General features: G+C 34.3%; 2 protein-coding genes across 4 annotated transcripts in view; both read left to right on the forward strand.

Moving 5' to 3' along the window:
- Nucleotides 1-22863, forward strand: part of LOC140449876 (uncharacterized) — a 117515-nt gene that overhangs the window by 33870 nt on the left and 60782 nt on the right. The window lies entirely within an intron of this gene.
- LOC140449400 (uncharacterized) lies at nt 19406-21227 on the forward strand. Its single transcript, XM_072542559.1, has one exon. The coding sequence runs from the start codon at nt 19468-19470 to the stop codon at nt 20722-20724; it is 1257 nt and encodes a 418-aa protein (XP_072398660.1). The 5' UTR covers nt 19406-19467; the 3' UTR covers nt 20725-21227.

Here is a 22863-nt window from a genome sequence, read left to right on the forward strand (position 1 = left end):
AAGAATTAGCTTGTAAGTACTTTTTTAAATTATCTTTATTATAACTATTATGAAACACACATATATATCTAACCTAGCCAATGTAAATTTAAAATAAACTATCTTTAAATTGATACTCTTATAAAACTAATTAAATTCTATAGACAATCTAAAATTTAAACAAAACTATCTTCAAAATTGAAATTGTTATGACACTAACTAAATTATATTAACAAAATTTTGTACCTTTCTTTCACTGAATGCCTAAATGAACTGTTTTCCACTAAGTATATAGATTCTAATCACCACTGAATGTCTTCGTACTTCAGTTATCCTTGTTTTTTGTGAAATTACTTTTTTCAATTATCAGCTTCTACCAATTTAAGATATATTTTTCTTCACCAGCATCTATACACCACCAACCAAACCAGCAAACAGCATTTATATTTATTCTTCTTTTCAATATACCAATATCCAATTATTATAAGTTGATTTATATTAATCTCCAACCATAATATAATTTAATTTCTTCCAATATACTTTTATAATCTCCAATAATTATTTGTGTATAATTATAAATGTGCATTAATTATATGCATAATTTTTAATCTTCATTTAACTCACTATATTAAACAATTCGACTATTTGTACCTGATTCACTGACTCCAACTAACTTTCATATTTCTTACTAAACTTTTCTGACTGACTTCTTGAAAATTCTGAACAATTTACTTCAATATTCACTAACTAATTGTATCTTTCTACTAACTTTCATAATAAACTGGCCTGACTTCTGACTAAAAACTTAAAAACTGCTTGACTTCAGACTAAAAAAAACTCAAAAACTGCCCTCTTGAATCCAAATCACGGGTATTTATATCTTTTGGACATTCTAGAACCATCTCGTAAGAGATCATGTTCCAATTTGTTCTATTTCATACTTGTATGAATTTTCTGGAACAAACCATTTCGCAAACATGGCCATCTCCGGAGATCCAGAGAATTCCATTCTTTTCTATTAATAATTTTGTTTACATTTAGGCTTTTCAGATCAGAATATATAATTAAATTAGTAACTTAACATTCTAATTTAATAAAATACACATTTCAAACAATATATTATTATAACCCACTTATATTCGTAAATATTCTTAAACGTCACTTCAGAGTATAAATATCTGTCAATCTCCGAGAGTATTTTTGGTTGCCTAAGCACATGGCTCACTTATATATATTTACAATATTAAAATACAACTTTTTACACTTATTATATGCTAATTTATTAAAAATGCCCTCACATAAATAATTTTTATAAAATTCTCTAGTATATAACTTATTTAAAATAGTCAAATACTTTTTTATATCTAATATTATGTAGTATATAACTTATAAATTATTTTCTATAAACCCCAATCGTTACAATACCCCAAAAATAATATTTAAAATAAATAATTTACTTATTATTTTTTTAAATATTAATTTTCCCATACCTTATTAAATTTAATAAATCAATTTTTTTTTTATTTAAAATGTGTTAAATACATCCCTGTTCGCTGTCTATGTCAAAACAGAGGACAACGGAGTACAGTTCGGCTATTCTATGGTCAAACTGTCATGTCAAATGGAACAATGGATGCGATATCAGAGAATAAAATATAACCTTAATTAAAAATATAATAGATATGGTGTTCTGTTTATTTATAGACAAAATCTAGGAATTATTTCCATTCAACAGGCTTTCATCCATATGAATTGGTAAGTTTTACACTTTTTATAAAGACATTTACACAATCAATTCTGTATCTAACCCCAAATTATGATTTTTAGGGTACCAAACAATTTCCATATGTACAAAATTCAACAAGTATGATGTCAAATTTATTCACAACAAAGAAATCTACCATCTATCTATGAAATGGATCTATCAGTAAGTTTTTTTTTTTTTTTTTTACATTCTTTTCTTTGTTTAGTTGACATATTGGGCATTGGGTAGTAATTTCTTTTGCTATACTTATGTCATTCTTTGCAAAATAATTGTCCCTAAATAGCATCCATAGCTTTCTTGAACCAATATGCATATAATTGTTATGTAAATTTTTCAATATTTTCTTTGCTAAAGTTCTAGTTATTACATATACTTCTATGCCATTTATTATTTTATAATATACCCCATCTTTCCTAAGGACTTTTTGTTTTTCACTCAAATTGATCTGATCTCTTATAATTTCTTCTTTAGAATATAATCCAGTACTTTCTACTAATTGATTTAATCCAATTTTTATTGTTCGCTGCCCTTTTTGTGATGTATTTTCTAACCTTGATAAAGCATCTGCCACTATATTGGATTTTCCAGAAATGTATTTGATTTCAAATGAGTATTCACTCAATATTAGACTCCACCGATGTATTCTACTGTTTCCATATTTGTTATTTAATATAGATGTTAAAGCTTGGTGATCTGTTTCTATTGTAAATTCATTACCCAACAAATAAAATCTTAATTTTGTGACACAGTGTATTATACTTGCTAGTTCTAATTCTGAAACTGAGTAACCCTTTTCATGTGGCTTTGTAATTCTTGAAATGAATTGTATTGGGTATTCGACCCCATCATGTATTTGTAATAATACCCCTGATAATCTCTCTATTGATGCATCTGTTCTTAATATGAATGGCTGTGTGTAGTCAGGATAGTATATTTTCAAATTTGACAGAAAAATGTTTTTAATTTCTTGGAATGCTAGTTCTCTTCTCTGATCCCATCTCCATTTTACACCTTTTCTCAGTAGTTCAAGTAATGGAATTTCTTTTATACTTAGATCTGGTATCATCCTTTTATAATAATTAATTATTCCAATAAATCCTCTTAAAGTTCTTAAATTGTGTGGTGTTTTATATTCCTGAATGACTTGTGTCCGTTCTGGATCCATTTCGATTCCCTTAGTGTTAAGTTTATAACCTAGATATATGACTTCTTTTTGAAAAAATGTACATTTTTCTTGATTTATTTTTAGTCCAACTTTGTCTAATCTATTTATTATAATTTTTAGGTGTTTCTCATGATCTTCAGCCGTTTTAGAAAAAATTAATATATCATCAATGTAGTGAATTACAAAATGTTCATATTGATCCAAAATATCATGAAGACATCTACATAGAGCACTGCAAGATGATTGAAGTCCAAATGGTACTACTTTGAATTGATATACTACTCCATCTATCTGAAATCCTGTATACTGTCTACTTTTTCTTTCTAGAGGTATTAACCAGAAACTATGCTGTAAATCGATTTTAGTGAAAAATGACATTCCTGTAATTCTTCCTAATATTCCATCTATACTCATTGGTGCTTCAAATTGCTTTTCAGTAATCTTGTTAATATTCCTGGCATCCAAACATAACCTGATTTCACCTGATCTTTTTCGTACTACTACTATGGGGTTAATAAAACGTGTGTCTGCCTTCTCAATGATCCCATCTTCTAACATATTATTAATTGTTTTGTTTACTTCTTCTCTGTATTTATATGGTATTGGGTATGATTTTGTTTTAAAATCTTTTTCTTCTTTAACTTTTATACTATGGATATAATTTTGTGCAATTCTATTTTCTTTATTGACAAGTCCCTTGTGTTGCTGCAATATGGAAATGACTATTGATTTATATTCTTCAGGGCAATTTAAAACTTTCATCATATCTTCTTCTTTACAAATAACATTATTCTTCATTATGTACTCATTATTCCTTGCTTCCAATTTTACGCACTCCGCCTCGTAGGCATCCATCTGCTTAAAATTTCCATTCCTTAAATATTCACTACAATAATTATTCTTTACATTCTTCTGGGACATTTCCCTATCATCAAAATACATTTCTTCTTCATAAACATCATTATTTTCTTTTAATAATATCCTATCAACTCTTATTCCTTCTTCTACCTCATCTTTCTGCATAAATTTAATTATTTGCCCTTCCAAAGTTACCATTTTTTCTTCAAAATCTATTTTTACTTTCTTCTTTTCCAATTCATCATTTCCCATTAATATATCAACACATAAATCCTTGACAATAAATCCTTGCATATTAATTTCTTTATTAAGAATATTAATTTTAAAATTGGCTAGTTTATCAATTTCACCCAACTTCTTATTATTTGCACCAACAATTTTAATTTTTGGAATCTTTATTATATCTGATAGTTTTAATGTATTAAAAATAAAATTCTCCGAGACTAAAGTACTTTCTGAACCAGTATCTATCATAATCTTAATCATTTTATTTTTGGCCAAAGCATTTATATAAATTAAATTAATAGATTCAATAATTTTATCTTCATCTAAAGAAATAAATTCAGAAGGTTTTTCATAATAGCAATGGCCTAACTTGTAATTCAGAAAGTTTACTGCACAAAATTTTGATTATTAGAATTGTCAGATTGTATCTGACCACTTGAATCTGATGTCCTATGTCTTTCCCTACTATGACTTCTACTCACATTTTCCTGCCTTGTACTACTTCGTTCCCTGTCTTCGCAGCTTCTATTCCTTCGAACACAATTTACCTGTCTATTATAGTTAGGTCGCTCTGTATTTCTTCTATTGTTAAAATCTTGTTTATTATTATTAGTACTGTTATTAAAATGTTGTCTATTATAACTAGTATTGTTATTAAAATTCTGTCTATTTTGATTACTATTATTATTATTAAAATTTTGTAAACTATCAACATATCTATAATTATTATATGATTGTCTATATTGTTGATTATCATTTCTATTATATTGAAAGTTACTATTGTTTTTTCTGTTATTATTATTACTTGTCATATTGCCTCTTTGTATTCTTTGAATAAAATTAATAAAACTATCTATTGTTTGAATATTTTGTACAGTTACGGTTTGCACAACATCAGCATCAAAATGTCTAGATACATTTAAGACTGTTTCATCCTCTCTAAGTGGTGGTTCTAAATATTTTGCAACTGTTATCAATTTCAATGCATAATCTACCATATTTGATTTTAAATTTTGATTATACTTTCCAAAATATAGAATTTCTCTAAACTTGGCTTGCTCTAATTCACCCCAATAATAATTTAAAAATTTATTTTCAAATGTTTGAAAATTATCTAAATCATTCTCAATACTAGCAAACCAAGTTGCTGCATTGTCATTTAATGTCATTCTAATATAATCTTTAATATCATTAATATTATTCACAAATCTTAATTTATGTTTTAAACTATTTATGTATACTCTAGGATGCAAATTTTTTATATTACCAGAGAATTTAATCCCAGTCTCATTTGTTAAATTTAAGTAAGGTCTCCCTATGTCTCTCATTTGTGAAATATCATCTATTCTCTGTTCCACATTTCTTATTTGATTACTATTTATTTGGATATTTTGTTGTATATCGTCTAATTTTTCTTCTGTGTTTCTCCTGTCTTCGTTAATTTTTACTTCTAAGTTACATTTCTGTAACTCTATTTTCTGTTCTATATCTATTTTATTATCTTGAATAATCCTCTTTATTTCTGTCCTCTCATTGTCTATCCTTTTCTTGTAGTCATTCCGTATACTTTTTATTTCATTTGCTACTTTTTTCTCTGCAGCTTCAAGTTTTTTATCCATTTGTTTTTCCATTTGTTTTACAATTTTATTATTATTATCTTCTATTTTCTTTTCTAATTTTCTATAATTCTCTTCCAATTTCTGTTCCATTTTTTTCATGTCTTCTTTGACTTCTTGTGAATTCTGTTCCATTTTTTGTTCTATTTTTTTCATGTCTTCTTTGACTTCTTTTGAATTCTCTTCCAATTTTTTTATGTCTTCTTTGACTTCTTTTGAATTCTCTTCCAATTTTTTTATGTCTTCTTTGATTTCTTTTGAATTCTCTTCTATTGTCTTGTTCATCTGCATCATTAATGCCATCAAAGCTGCCATATTGACATTTTCCTCTCTTTCTGGATTCATTTCTGCAGTATCTTGTGGAACTTGAACTAAACTCTCCTCTTGTATAGGTTGTGTTTCTACTTCCACATCTTCTTCATTCTTTTTGCTTCTTGTACCTTTCTTTCCTTGAGACATTTTGAGACTTTACTTGTTCAAATATAATTAATAATAAAATCTATTATTTTTCCTTTCTACTGATAATTAATTTAGTTATATGAGAGCACTTATCTTCCCAAACTAATTCTTTTAAATAGAGAGCCCCACGTTGGGCGCCAAATTGTTATGATGTGTTTTTTGTTTTGAATGATGAGCAATGAGTATTTTTAATAATATAGGGTTTTTATCGCGGTTCTCAAAGAATTAGCTTGTAAGTACTTTTTTAAATTATCTTTATTATAACTATTATGAAACACACATATATATCTAACCTAGCCAATGTAAATTTAAAATAAACTATCTTTAAATTGATACTCTTATAAAACTAATTAAATTCTATAGACAATCTAAAATTTAAACAAAACTATCTTCAAAATTGAAATTGTTATGACACTAACTAAATTAATAAGTTGATTTATATTAATCTCCAACCATAATATAATTTAATTTCTTCCAATATACTTTTATAATCTCCAATAATTATTTGTGTATAATTATAAATGTGCATTAATTATATGCATAATTTTTAATCTTCATTTAACTCACTATATTAAACAATTCGACTATTTGTACCTGATTCACTGACTCCAACTAACTTTCATATTTCTTACTAAACTTTTCTGACTGACTTCTTGAAAATTCTGAACAATTTACTTCAATATTCACTAACTAATTGTATCTTTCTACTAACTTTCATAATAAACTGGCCTGACTTCTGACTAAAAACTTAAAAACTGCTTGACTTCAGACTAAAAAAAACTCAAAAACTGCCCTCTTGAATCCAAATCACGGGTATTTATATCTTTTGGACATTCTAGAACCATCTCGTAAGAGATCATGTTCCAATTTGTTCTATTTCATACTTGTATGAATTTTCTGGAACAAACCATTTCGCAAACATGGCCATCTCCGGAGATCCAGAGAATTCCATTCTTTTCTATTAATAATTTTGTTTACATTTAGGCTTTTCAGATCAGAATATATAATTAAATTAGTAACTTAACATTCTAATTTAATAAAATACACATTTCAAACAATATATTATTATAACCCACTTATATTCGTAAATATTCTTAAACGTCACTTCAGAGTATAAATATCTGTCAATCTCCGAGAGTATTTTTGGTTGCCTAAGCACATGGCTCACTTATATATATTTACAATATTAAAATACAACTTTTTACACTTATTATATGCTAATTTATTAAAAATGCCCTCACATAAATAATTTTTATAAAATTCTCTAGTATATAACTTATTTAAAATAGTCAAATACTTTTTTATATCTAATATTATGTAGTATATAACTTATAAATTATTTTCTATAAACCCCAATCGTTACAATATATATATATATATATATATTATATTATATGTATATATATAATATTAAATATGTATACAAAAGGAACATTTTTATATTCGAGACAGGAAGAGAGAGAAAATATATCTTCTGTCTCTCTCTTACTCATTATCTTACATATGTAATGATTTCACAAATTCACTCCCATACAAATTTCCAACGTGGAACGCGCGTATAGAAGTATAACTTCAAAAATTTATTTGGTTCCACGATTTTATCCCGTATGCCATTTTATGAAGCGATAGAGGAATATTGATTCTACTTTTAAAAATTTTGGGGTAAGGTTTACTGGGGCCCCAAAGGATTTACCTAAACATGTAATGTTAATAGGTCATTGTCCGTGATTTTATTCTTCATGTCATTTGGAAGTTTATTAGTGTTGACGATAAGGAATCTGCAAAAAAGCATGACCGCAGATCGGGAAAAAGAAATTACACTTCGAAAAAGTTGCAAAAATGTTTTAGCATCGGTGCGAGATTTTCTCGGTCATGCCGTTAAAACTATACGATGCTTATAGCTAGAATAAATAGTTTGTCTCATCGGCATATAGATTTGACAAGCCGATGCCGGAGGCATAAGTCGTATATTTGTTGAAAATTGAGTGAATTTTCACGATTTTCTCCCTTATGCTACTTTTCATACATATAGAAAACTATATTTTAAGCTCATATGAAAAAAGCAACGAATAGCAATGATGATTGCCAAACTCCGTAGCGGAGAGGGCACTTGAAGAAGAAGAAGAAAAAAGGCATAAGTGCTACAAATTGCTTTAACAGTTAAAATCATTTTTATCCTTTTAATTTATTGCTGTCACTAGGATTTTTTAAAGTGCAAATATTTTCTCGCTTATCCTTTTTGAGTGGGCATACAAAACATCAATATATATTTGTATGAAAATTGACATAAATGTCACGAGCGAATTTTACTATATTCTTTTATGTAAATTGTTTGTAAGAGTCATGCACCGGATCTAAGTCATTCCATGTCAAGTGGGACAACTTCGAAATCCAAAATTTACACACCTATTCTGTAGGTAAAAACATAAAGATTGCCCAATTTTCATCATACCAAAATATGCAATATAGCCCGTACGGTGAAGTTTTTAACTCATGTTTCCATTTTTTAATCATGAAATGTTATTTTGTGTTTTGGAAATTGCCTAGGATAAAAAAATTACATCTATTAAAATAATGTGTATTAATCTAATGATTCTAATTTTATGGAGTGACTGTGGAAAAAATCAAAATGATAGGTACTTCATCATCATCGTCGTCCTCATCGACACTATCGTCCGAGTTGTCACTAGTAGATTTTATGTCGTCTAAGAGAAAAAGAAAAAGGAAAAATGTATTACTGTACACCTTGCATTCGATATGGACATATATATATGCACTTTTAAATTTATTTCTTGAACGAGTATATCTCCCACGTGTTCAGGGATGTCATCGCCCTCATCCATCTGAAGACCTATGAGTCGTCAATCAGTACCCGTCAATAATTGTTTGCCTTTAAGTCAAAGTAATCCAAATAAGCATTACTCCAAATGCTACCTATATAGGACGTTCTTAAGCAATGCTGCTTAAGAACGCTGCTTAATTCTCGCTCATTGACTTCAGTGCCACTTTCAATTTGACTTAGAAAAAATGTGATTTTTGTTTCAGCTTTCCCATGTCCCGCGCTGGAATATTTGTTAACAATTTGGCAATGAATTAGGTTATTGTTAACCAGATACTCGAAGCATTTTTCATAAGAAACAACTCTTTATCCTCTTAAAAATTTGACATTCCGCCATTCTTCACCAAAATCAGAAGGTCGACTTTACTCAGGACCTATTTTATAAAAAGTTTAAGTTAATATTAATTATAAAAATAATGATAATAATAATACAACGAAAAGATTGCCACGTACAGAGATCTGGAAATACAAATAAGAAGATGTAGAATGGAAAGTACCTGGACGATACCTTTCTACTACTCCTCTAACTATAACCCTCTAAGTCAAGAATCACAGAATCACACAAAGAAGACATTTATATGACAGTAGATGTGTCTTATTTGAAGAATTCCAGAGGCCTCAAACAAACTAAAAAATCATAAAGCATCTGTGATTAATGAAATAGCAGCATAATTCTTAAAATATGTGGGAAAGCATTATGTTACCTAATACACCCAAATAAATCACACCTGCAGTAGTCATCCGCAAAAAGAGGGCAAAACAAAAAGTATTAGCTACACAGGAGTATTACTCATTAACGGCTAATATAAAATCTTCCCGAATATTCCTTCTGGTAGATGAGAATATCAATTCAGTTTTAGGGCAAACAAACCAAGTATTCATATCTAGATATAAGGAGTTTAACAGAACCATACATAAACTTTCTAAACACTTCTGAAGGAACATGATCGTATAGCTAGAAATTAAGTACAGGATGGTGATGATGGCGAATCTCTCAATACCAAACACTTATTCGTGAGACCAAAATCTGGATAAAGGGTGGAATATCTAACATATGTGAACAGTAGTCTATTCAGCAGCATTCAAATAAACAGTAGACTGAAACAAGGGAACTTTATCGCCCGTGTGACGAAGACACATTAGGAAAAATAGTTGGTACGGTGACCTCCAAAATTTCGGGAACAACAAATTTCTTGAATCAGGAAAAACCTGAATTTTGTAGGGTTGACTTGTAATAATTACATCTTAGATAAAATGTTTGCCACATAGCTGTTATGTCATTTGGCATTCATTGGTCTCTTATTCATTAAATATCTGGGAGCTTACATCAACACAGAATTAGATCCAGACCAAGAGATCAGGGTATGAATAGAAATGGCAAGGGCAGCGTTCTTAAAATTCAAGCAATTGTTCTGTGACAAAAATCTGAATACTGCGCTGGGACTGAGGTTTGTTGAATGTTATGTCTGGTCGCAACTATTGTACGGGGTAGAAACATGGACATTAAAAGCGCAAATAGTTAAGAAGCTTGAGGCCTTTGAACTTTGGATATACCGGAGAATGTTGAGAATTCCATGGACTGCCAGGGTCACCAATGAGGAAGTGATGAGAAGGATGGATCGAGACAAAAAATTGTTGAGAACAATAAAAGTACGCAAGACTGCATACCTTGGACACATACTGAGAAATGATAAATATAGTCTTCTGCAGGTCATCATGCAGGGTAGAGTCGATGGCAAAGAGGGAATAGGTAGAAAGAGGAAGCCATGGCTGCGAAATAGTCGAGACTGGACAAACATGACTGTAGACGAATTATTCCACGTTGCAAAAGACAGAGAAGCTTTTAAAAATGTGGTCGCCAACCTCCGTTAATGGGGACGGCATAGGAAGAAGAAGAAGAAGGTCTCTTGGATTGACTCTTAACTAAGTATTTCTTATGACAGGTCCTTTGTTATTGTTGTTAATGCAAATGTACATACAGGTCCCTCGCTTTCTGCTAACTGAGTTTTGAAGTAGGAGCTACATTTTTTGAACAATGTACATCTTGCACATCTAGGAAAAGCCTGGGGGTCAGATAGGTACCACTTCAATAGCGAAGTGTGACCGGTTTGATCTTCGGACATGTGGATCCCACCTTTCAATGGTATACACATGTTCCTAGGGGTAGGGTTGATCACTGCGCGTGTGTGTATGTGAGTCAGGATCACTCGTTAGATCACAGCTTCACCTAGAAGCATAGTACGCTCTAGGGGGTCACCGGTCGGGGCTCTGCTCCAGGGCGCCGCCTAACTAACTTTAGTGCAGGATTCGTTCTTCGTACTCCCGGCGATAGTTCCCAAGGTACTTTAAAATGCCCTCTCGTCGCCGAGTCTACGCCGAACGCCTACCTGCTAAACCAGACCCTCCTCTGTCATCCAGCGATCCGGAAGCGGAATGGCCGCTGTAAGGCCGGCATCACTTCCGAATCACTACCTTTATTCATTCATTCTCCATTCATACACATCCACACTCTATTCATCAGCAAGGAGGTTCCTTGTCTCGTTCCAGGTAGCGCGTAGAAGACACTCATCGCTTCTAGTTCGGCATTATTTCCAGATGGGCATTTCCTCCTTCCCCACAGTCTGACTCACGCATTCCAACTCACACAGTGTGACCCACTTTTCTAGCTTCACCTTCCAGCATCATTCACTCTTACCTTTAGCGTTAGTTTAGCAGTCTTTCTTCCTCTTCCTTTTTCTTGATCACTGCACGGATATAGCTGTGTATGTTAGTCCAAACTAATTTATTTTCAATCATTCTCTCAATCATTTCTCTCACTGTAACAAAATTCACACCTGTCTCTCTCTCCATTCTGTTCCTTTCCACTATCCATCTGCTGCAATCTAACATCGTATGTGTCACAGTGTCCGAGTATCCACAGTATAGGCATTCATCTGTATCAGCCTTTCCGATCTTATAGAGGTAGGCCCTAAAACACCCGTGTCCTGTGAGCACCTGCGTCAGGAAATAATCCAGTCGCCTGTGGCCACAGTCCACCCAATCTCTTATGTTCGGGATCAGCATTTTCGTCCACTGTGCCACATCTTCCGTGTTGTTCCATTCTTCTTGCGATCTTTCAACTGACCTTTCCCTTTCCTGTCTTTTCTCGGCCACAGTAAGGTTTGGACCTCTTCTCTTATAAAGCTCTTTTCTTTCCACCGCCAAAACATGCAACGGAACACATCCAGTGATGGTCCATAAGGCTGCCGCAGACACAGTCCTGTAGGCGCATGCCACTCGCAACAGACTTGTTCTGTCTACTCGTGTCATGAGACTCCTACAGGCAGTTATCTCTACCGCCTCGCTCCAGACTGGTGCCGCGTAGAGGACGATCGATTGTACAACACCGTGTAAGACCCTCCTCCTTTCGGATTTGGGTCCTCCAATGTTCGGTATCACCCTCCCCAACGCAGCCGTATTATTCGCAGCCTTCCGGACCACCTCCCGCACGTGCTTTCCCCATTTTCCATTCTGGTGCAATGTCACTCCTAGATACTTTACTGTTTTCTTAGGTGTTAGACATGCTCCCGCACATTTTAATTCAATATTTTGCCTGTTCCTTGTCCCCTTCAGAATGATGGCTTCGGTTTTCTCTGTCGCAAGTTTCAGTCCGTGCTGCGTCATCCATTTCTTTACGACGCCGCCTGCGTTTCTAACCCGGTATTTGAGATCTGGCTCATCCCGGGCCACTACCAGTACAGCGAGGTCATCCGCGAATGCGAAGGGAGTTGTACCCTCTCCGTATTCACAGTGCATAACCCCGTCATATGCCAGATTCCATAGCGTCGAGCCCAAGACAGATCCCTGGGGTACCCCGGCCGTCACGTCCACGATCGTGCCCTTTTCCACCATAATCCTTCTCTCGGACAGATACTCCGCCACCACATTCATCAGGTAACCAGGACATTCTCTCTCCTCCATTGCCTTCATTACCTCGTTCCACTGCAACGTATTGAATGCATTCTTAACATCAAACAACAGCAGAGCCGCCCAGCGATGTTCATCCCCTCTGTTGCGCAATGCTTCGACTACACTCATGATTGCATCAATCGTGCTTTTCCCTTTACAAAAACCAAATTGCCTCCTTGATAAACCACCTGACCTCTCAATCATGTCGTCTATGCGTACTCGCAGCATTCTTTCATACAGCTTACTGATGCATGGAAGCAGACAGATGGGGCGATACTTTTCCCTAGCTTTGGGAAGCAGTATTAACCTCGATGTCCTCCAAGGCTCAGGAAAGGTTTGTGCTTCCAGCAGTGCATTCATATGTTCCAGAAGCCACGCAGGTTCCAGCCGTCCTAGACCCTTCACCGCCTCAGATGGTATCTGATCTAGTCCTGGGGACCTACGAGTCTTCAGTGAACCCAATGCCTCGATAAGTTCATCCATGGTAAAGGGTACAGCTCGCTCAGCTCCTTCATCCCTCCATACACCATGACATCTGCCGTCCGGAAAGAGCTCTCTTGTTACCTCAAGCTTCTTATCCATAGGCATTTCGTAAGGAGAATACGCATGGAACTTCTTCATGACGATCTTGTACCCCTGACCCCAGATGTCCTCATCCAGCTGTTCACACAACTCTTTCCAGTGCGTTCTTTTTTCTGTACGGATTTTCCTGTACAGTTCCCTCTTCCTTGCGCGGTACTCTTCCTCGATCTCCTCGATGATCTCAGGGTTGATTCCTGCTCTACCTCTTGCTCTTGTTAACCTTCTTCTCATTGCTATACACACATTTCTTAGTGCCTCGATGTCCGCATTCCACCAATATGGCATCCTGTTGACATCTTGGCGACCAGTCTTGCTTCCCTCCATCGCTTCTTTAATGACTCTCTCCAGGCTTTCCACTGTCGGTGATTGACCCTACATTATGCTCTCTCCATTTAATTAGCTCCTCGTATACTTTCCAGTTATTCCCATCGTCGCATCTGCCCACCGACGTCCCGGATGCACGGACCGTGTTAGTGGTCCCCTTTCCAGTTATCGAGAACTCAATGTATTGATTTCGCCGCTATTTCTTGTGTCGCCATGGTCACGTCGATGTACGTACCTGTACCTCTCCTAACAAACGTAGGTTCCAGACCTGTGTTCAGAACCACTAGGTCTAGAGCACCCACCCAGTCAGTTAGTATCCTGCCGCGAGCATCGGTGATGGGAGATCCCCAGTCCGCTGCTTTTGCGTTAAAATCTCCCAGCACTACGTATTCTCCTCCTGTGTTTCCCACTTCCTGCATGATCTCGTCTATCTTCATCTCGTACTCGCCCACCGTCACGTTTGGAGAAATATAACAGCAGACCAGTCGCACCCCCTCCATCCGAACAATCACATATCCTTCTTTCGGCTTAATTTCATACACTCGCAGTTTCCTATTGTAGATTCGTACAGCAGCTCTCCCGGTCGTATCTACAAACCATCCTCTTCTTTTCACCGCTGTTGGATTTGGTTCCGCCGTCACCAGCACATCGATGTTCTTTTCTACTGCGGCAGTCTCAGCAAGATCATGTGCTAGTCTTGCCGTTCCCACATTCAGGAACTCACAACAGGCACTCTCAGCTCTCGAGTCCTGTTTTCTTTGTTTGCCATTTCTAAACCTTGGATTTCTTTCGCGCTCTCTTTTACACTCTCATACTCTTGGGACTAGTCCTCAGTTATTCCTATTTTCAACCAGTCGGTTGAACTTTGGGCATATTCTTGAATTTGCCACATGCCCATTCACGTCGCAGTTGAGGCATCTGGTTGTTTCTTCCTTGCATTCCAGCGCTATGTGACCCTCTTTGCCACATCGGAAGCAACATCCTCTTCTGTTCTGCCCCTTGCAATGCCATTGTTTGTGTCCAAAGGCAAGACATCTCAAGCATCTCGGTCTTTCTAACCTTGATTTTATTACTCGGCAGGATGTGTAGTCTACTTTTATTCTTTTCATTTGCAAGATCTTTTCGGCAACATCTTCATCCACATCGATCACGGCACTTATCATCCCTCTTACTGCGCCTCGTGTCTCGGTCCAAATTTTTATAATGTCACAGACCCGCTCTTTTCCAGCTGCTTCCTCTGTGGCCTTTTGGATCTCTTCCTTCGTTGTATTGGGTGGGATTTCCTGTACTAAGATTCTTCTCTTCACGATGCCTCGTTTTGCCACTGCTCTCGACACGCATATATTATCAGAGAGAAGTTTCTTCACTTCCTCCGCCTTTTCCCGTCCTCCGACCAACTCCAGTGATATTCCTTGGTCTCTAGTCTGTCTGATCCTTTTAATGTCAATGTCCTTTCTTCCTGTCAGCTTGTTTTTTACCTCTGTCATTAGATCCACAAAGGATTTTTCTTTGGTTTTATTGATGATTACGACTCCATTTTGTTCTTTGGACTTGGTGTTGATATTGGTCCACCTTCTTGTTGTTTTTTTTCCTAGGAGCGTGATCGTTACATCTCTTCCTCTTACAGCCCATTCCATAATTTTTCTCGATGTCTCAACTCCCAGTGCTGCCGGTGTGTGGATTCCCAAGTTTTCTCTTCCCAGCTTCTCCATCTTCTGTACCAGTTTCCTGCATGTTTTCAGGTACTTCACCGGCACAGGTTCTTCCTTTTTGTTTGGGAGAAGTTTAAATCCATACTTTTCCTAGTGGATCCACGTTCCATCTTTATGAACAGACATCGTGACTTTCGTAGTTCCCAGGCCGCCCTCCTCATCCACCTCCGCTGGAGCACCTGGTAGCTGCGGAAACATAGCTTTGGCCTTTTCCATGGCTTTGTTGTCCTCGTCATTGTTGGTGACAAAGACTGCCACGTCTCCTGTTAATTCTGAGATGTCACCTTCTTTCACTATAGTCCTAGTGAAGACATCCTCTGGCCAGTCTTCATTTAGAAATTCTATTGTTTCCTTCTCTTCCTTACATGTTGTCATCTTATTTGTGATAGCGTCTACCCTTCGTTTAATGGCTTGTGGATTCTCTAGATCCACTTGAACCCCCATTGTCGCCAACTTCCTAACTTTCAAGGGTTCCATGTTGATCTGCACCCCTCTGGATGTCATGCACACAGACTTTCTTGGAGCCTCTTCTTCATTATTTTCCTCCACTTCCTCGATATAATCGAGCATCCGATTTCTCAAGATGTCGACCTCCCTCTTTATGGATACCCTTGTATTTGGCACCTTTCTCATAAGTTTCCCGAGTTCCGCTACGCTGTCCTGGAGACGCTCCAACTTTGATCTAGTTTTGTAGTTCAGTGGCTTCCCCTCTTCCTCTAAACTGGACGTTTCTGTCCTGTTACTTGGTTTTCTTTTTCTTGACCTTCTTTTTTTCCATTCATCATCAAAGCTGCATCTGCTGTCTGAGCTGCTTGCTTCTTCGTCTTCCTTTCTTTCGTTTTCTTTCCTTAAAATCTCCTCCCTCATTTTATTTTTTTCTTCCTTCTGCCTGTTTTCCCCTTTCTCTTTTTCTCCTCCCTTTATTTCTTCCTCTCTCTTGGTTTGCTGATTTTCCCTTTCTTCCCTATCCTTCCCGCTATTTCTGTTTGTTTTATTTCTATCTACAATTTCTTCCACTTTTCTTCTCCAGTTTTTCTTCCCTTGAGTTTCATCCCTTTCTTTCACTTATCCTCTTCTACTTTCTCCTTCATCTCCACTGTTCCCTTTTCCGTATCTTTTATTTTTCTTTTTCTTTCTCATCTTTCTTCCCACGAGTTGGGTCGTGCTGATCGGTCCAGTGGGGCAGTGCGCCCTTACCCCACCAAGGCTGTTTTCCCCTCAGGTTCGCCTAATTTTTTGACCTAATTTTCTCGCTACCATTGCTTCTTGGATTTCAACACTTCAAACTTCTATTTGGAAATCTTCGTTTTATTTTTCTAACTATCTGTTAATCCCTGTAGATGTCGATACTACCACATAAGCTTAACAATGTTGTCAATAAACTTTTCAGGACCATCTACTTTGAGTAGTTTTTCTTTATCATACGGCCTAGAAAAATACTCATAACAAGTCTGGTTTTATTCTGGACTTCTTTCAGGATCTTGGCCAGTGTGGCATATAATAGTTTGTTTGCAAAGGGTCCATATAAGCCTACATATAAGCATATCGATTTGCATTGGTATACCTGTAGGATATCCGGGCAAATCACTAAATTTAGTAAATCCTTTACCATGTATTGTTTTTTATGGGGGATTTGGTTTATTATTGCATTCACTACAATGAGTACCACGTTTTCTGATAAAACTATACCATATGTACACATTTTTACACCTAGACTGTAATTTCTTCCCTGAATATTCATGAAAGAAGTGAATTGTATGCAATGCAGCCACTTCGATGTCAAATGGAAAAACGCCAGGATATGGAGGTATCATTTATCTACCTGGGTATGCAAGACCTAGACAATCGCCTTGTTGCTCTATGAATCGGGGCTTAAATGGACAGCAGTCTGTATGTACATTGATCTGTTTTTGAAAACAACGAATCGTCTTTAGGTGATGAGTTTTTAGCCATCGTAGGTTCGTAGTCGTAGGGATCGTCTATACATTGTTTTATCGGATTTTGGTGTATATTTGCTAATTTTAAAACCTTTACCAGTCTTCTTGTATCTATACAAAGATTTTCTTTCTTTGATTTTAACTAATAGACTTTTCGTTTAGATTCATTTGGAAATGCGTCACTATAAGCTTGCCAAAACAGGACATCCTGATGTAGACATCTATTGGGAGATGTTATATAAATTTGCCTCTTAAAAATTGGTCGTGAGAACATTTTCTTCATCTTCAGTTGAATCAGTTATGCTGGTAGCATGCTGCTTTAAAAAAAATGTGAAATTTATTCAAAGCTTCTTCAGCTTACTCAGGATACAGAGAAAACAGGCAAAAAAGAGACTTTCCATTTTTTATAATGGTAAATTTTGGGCAATTAGATTTATAATTTTATCATGAATTAAAATCAATTTTATATGCATAGAGGAGAATATTATCCAAAAACTGGAATGTTACATCTTTCAAAATTTTTAATTTATAATCCAAAAAGACTCGATTGTTACACATTTTTCAAAATTTTCACAAATTTTAGGCAATTAGATTTATATCATTATTTATTTTATCAGAACCTTTAACTTAAGTCAATATTACCAGCAATCACTAAACAAGATTTACACTTCTAATTTTATTAATTTGTGTTTGAAGCATCAAATGTAAACAAAACGTAGGAACATTACGTGAGGAACATTTAGTTGGGCAACTATTACCCTTGTACTTGTTCCAGGGACTTCTTCAATGATTTCTAAAATGTCTTCATCAGTTGCATCTATTATTGGACGACCACTATAGCCAGCAACTTGTAGTTGGAATGTACCCGTTTCCCGTAAACGACGATCAATGGTCAGAAATAATCGTCTATCGGGTGTTTATTCGATTGGGTATTTTACCGCATAACGCCTTGCGGCTGCTGCACTATTTCCTTGACATTCACCTACGATATTCCCGATGGTATATTGAAATAATAATTTAATCTGATCCAACTTACCCAAAGTTAAATGCATATCTGTCATTTCCTGAAATGTGTAGGCCATTGTAATATCAAAATTTTTAATAGTAATCTTATTTTCACAATAAATGATAGCTTCAAATTATGGACTATTATTGATGGAACTATTTGTTATTATTGTATCCATAGAAACTAATTGTAGTTTTATGGTCAACTAGGAAAAAACTGGTTTTTCTAAAAAGTGATAAGAGGCAAAAAAATAATGTGTTAAACTAATGATGCACAAAATTCATTTGATTTGAACGTACTCAAAAGTTTGGGGGGATTTAGGGCTGCACACTCTCCTTAAAGTTTTTCTGTGCTCTTAGATTTTGTTGTTTCTTTTTTATGAAAAATGCTTTCAGAACAAGAGAGTACGGTGTCCATTCATATTACAAAATGTCAAGTAGTTTAGGAGATAATGCACAAAACAATTTTTATTTTGTAACTTCAAAGGGGTGTAACTTTTTTTGTGTACACTTTTGTACTAAGGTAAGTTGGATTCAATCAATTTATTTTTGACCCCGGAATGCGTAATTTAATTTATGACATACCTTTTTGAAACACCCTGTATATCTAACCCTGAGTATACCTTTTGGTCTTCTTCCCGTACGTGTCTGCGTTAGCATTTTCTTGGATGCAAGATCTTCCTGTATCTGTTTTACGTGACCCATCCGGCACAATTTTCCAATCTTGGAGTGATGTCTGGTTCTTTATATGCATTGAACAATTCAAAGCTGTATCGTCTTCGCAATGGCGTTGTTTTCTTGCTGTCTCGCAATGCGATAATTATTATATTTTTATTAATATTTTAATTACCGTCAAATAAGTCTACTTTGTTCTCTTAAAGATAATCCCTTCCCCTTTCTTCTGAGATTTTTTTAACCGACCATAAAATATTTTTTTACTTAAGTATGGACATGATAGTGGTTTAATAGTTAATAACGATTTTAGGTTTTTCCCATGAAGATATACAAACTGATGAACAGTTATTCAAAGACTATGTTAGAATTACCGCTGATATGGACCAATATTTAAGTGCGTTGACGAATGTGAACACCGAGAAAAACTACTTTACCACTGATATTTGCGCTATACAATTTTCAACAAAGAATCATTCAGATACAAGGGTTTACGTTGGAGACCAAGTTTTCACGTGTACAATATGCATTAAAAACTTTTCAGAAAGTTCTGATTTAAAATCAAGTGTAAACAGTCATGCTGCAGGAAAAAAACATTTAACGTGTGGAATTTGTTCTAAAGAGTTTAATAAAGATAGTCTTTTAACAGTACCTACTGTGGAAAATACTTTTCCATGTGAAATTTGCTCCGAATTGTTTTCACAAAGATCCAAGTTAACAGAACATATGAGAGTACACACTGGCGATAAACCTTTTGCATGTGAAATTTGCTGCAAAAGTTTTTCACGTAGATCCAGTTTAGCACAACATTTGAGAGTACACACTGGCGATAAACCTTTTGCATGTGAAATTTGCTCCAAAAGTTTTTCACAAAGATCCGGTTTAAAAGCTCATATGAGATTACACACTGGCGATAAACCTTTTGTATGTGAAATTTGCTCCAAGAGTTTTTCACAAAGATTCTGTTTAACAGCTCATATGAGAGTACACACTGGCGAGAAACCTTTTGCATGTGAAATTTGCTGCAAAAGTTTTTCACATAGCTCCATTTTAGGACAACATTTGAGAGGACACACTGGCGATAAACCTTTTGTATGTGAAATTTGCTCCAAGAGTTTTTTAAAAAGATCACATTTAACAGAACATATAAGAATACATACTGGCGATAAACCTTTTGCATGTGAAATTTGCTCCAAAAGTTATTCACAGAGATCCACGTTAACAGAACATATGAGAGTACACACTGGCGATAAACCTTTTGCATGTGAAATTTGCTGCAAAAGTTTTTCACATAGATCCAGTTTAACAGAACATACGAGAATACACACTGGCGATAAACCTTTTGCATGTGAAATTTGCTCCAAAATGTTTTCAAATAGATCACATTTAGCAGAACATATAAGAAGACACGCTAGGGATAAACCTTTTGCATGTGAAATTTGCTCCAAAAGTTTTGTACAAAGATCCGGTTTAACAGTTCATATGAGAGTACACACTGGTGAGAAACCTTTTGCATGTGAAATTTGCTGCAAAGTTTTTTCACAAAGATCCAGTTTAACAAAACATATGAGAATACACACTGGTGAGAAACGTTTTGTGAAATTTGCTCAGAGAAGTTTTTACGAAGATCGAGGTTAAGAAATCGTGAGAATACACACCAGATGTATGTCGGAAATTTACTGAAATTTCACGATTTTCTGAAATGTAAATCTTTTGCATTTGCATTTGTACCAAAAATGTTCACAAAGTTCCTATTTAGAAAAACATATGAGAATACACACTGGAGATCAGTTTTGCATGTGAAATTGACACTAGTTTTTTAAAAATATCAAGGTGAACAGAATATATTATATAAGAATACATACTGGAGATAAACCCTTTAAATGTGAAAGTTGCTGCAAATTTTTTTCATATCGGTTATAAATAACCCTTTAACAGGTTATAAAAGAATATACCGTGGAGATAATGCTATTGCATGTGAAATTGTAAAATTTTTGTCATTTACCTATATAAAAATGATAAACACAGTAATGAATTTGATAGTAAAATCTGGACTAGCGGAATTCATCTTTTTTTATTTATAGTAGTAATTAACAAGCGAGTCTTTAAATAAAAGCGTTTTATATCATTTGTGATTAATATTGTTCTGAAGCTATTTTCTTGTGGCATTTTAAATTAATTACTATTTAACTGGGAATAAGCCACAATTAAAGGTTAAAATACGTTTATTGACGTTTCAATTTCCACTTCGGAAATCGTTCTCAAAATACTTTTTGAACGATTTCCGAAGTGGAAATTGAAACGTCAATAAACGTATTTTAACCTTTAATTGTGGCTTATTCCCAGTTAAATAGTAATTCATTTGTGATTAGTAAATAAACAAAATTTAATACTGATGGCGTTATTGATTTCTTTAAGAATTTATAATTGACCTGCAATATTAAGTTTAAAAAAGCGATTTTAACGTAATTTTGGAACATAGATTAGGAACCTATCTGCAGTACGACTTTTATGCGTAAACGTTTTAACGATCGAAAATATTTACCAAAACAACACAATAAAAGTTAAGTCTGTTATGCAGACGACGCAATACTATTCTCTCAAAGTGAAGATGATTTACAACGTATGCTGCATCAAGCGCCAGAATTCGTCGGATTTCAATACGAAGTTCAACCATGATTTTTCCCTATGCCTTTTTGTGTACTAAAAATGTCATATGGGAAAAGCAGAAAAAAAGGAAATTTAGATTTAAACCAGGGTGTGTTTTTTTGAAAGTCGAATTTTTCTTATTACAAAAAAAGGGTGTGGCAGTCCGGTGGGACTGCCGGTAGAAGTTACACTTCTATACACGCATTCGCCGTTACAAATTTATTTGGGAGTCAATCTGCACAATCATTACATATGTAATGCTATAGGTAAGACATAGCAGAAAGAGAAACAGAATTAATAACAACTTACTAACAATTAATAAACAACATTTAACCTGTAATAGGAGTATAGTAAATGAAGGATTGAATCAATATTATGATGAAAGTGTATATTTTTATTTTCATATATGTATGAAAGGAGTTGAATGCAAAAATTTTTTTACACATACTCTGCAGTAAAATTCATTGTTTATTTTGTTATTAATATAAAAATACAATACAATACACTGCAACATAATTCAATATAATAATACATTAAAATGCAATATTCATAAGTATTTAAAAATGACAATAATATACATAACTTTTCTACTTACGCATATGTTTAATTTACCATGTAATAATATTAATAAAAAGTCCTCCCCGACTGGGAATCGAACCCCGGTCTCCCGCGTGATAGGCGGGGATACTGACTACTATACTACCGACGACATGACATAAACGTATTTCAACATTAGCAGTTCTGGGTCATACAGTGATTTATTGAGATTATTATTTTGAAATACAAAAGACTAATACAATTATGAACATTTAATAAATAATACAAAACATATCACATAAATAATAATATTATATATATATATATATATATATATATATATATATATATATTGTTATGCTATTTAAATTGTATTATATTGCTTACTTAGGAAAAATCCTGTCTATATTTATTAAATGATCTAATCTCCAATTTATCACAATAAATCAGCATTAATTAATTACAATCTCAAGCTATTTAAATTGTACTATTTACCTTTGATCGTGGATTCAAAATATTTTCCAATTGGCTTCCTAATCGGGATAGGTAATATGACCTAAATAAAATACATAGAATTTCAACTGAACTATA

Source organism: Diabrotica undecimpunctata, chromosome 9, assembly GCF_040954645.1.
Source record: "Diabrotica undecimpunctata isolate CICGRU chromosome 9, icDiaUnde3, whole genome shotgun sequence".
NCBI classification, from domain to species: Eukaryota; Metazoa; Arthropoda; class Insecta; order Coleoptera; family Chrysomelidae; genus Diabrotica; species Diabrotica undecimpunctata.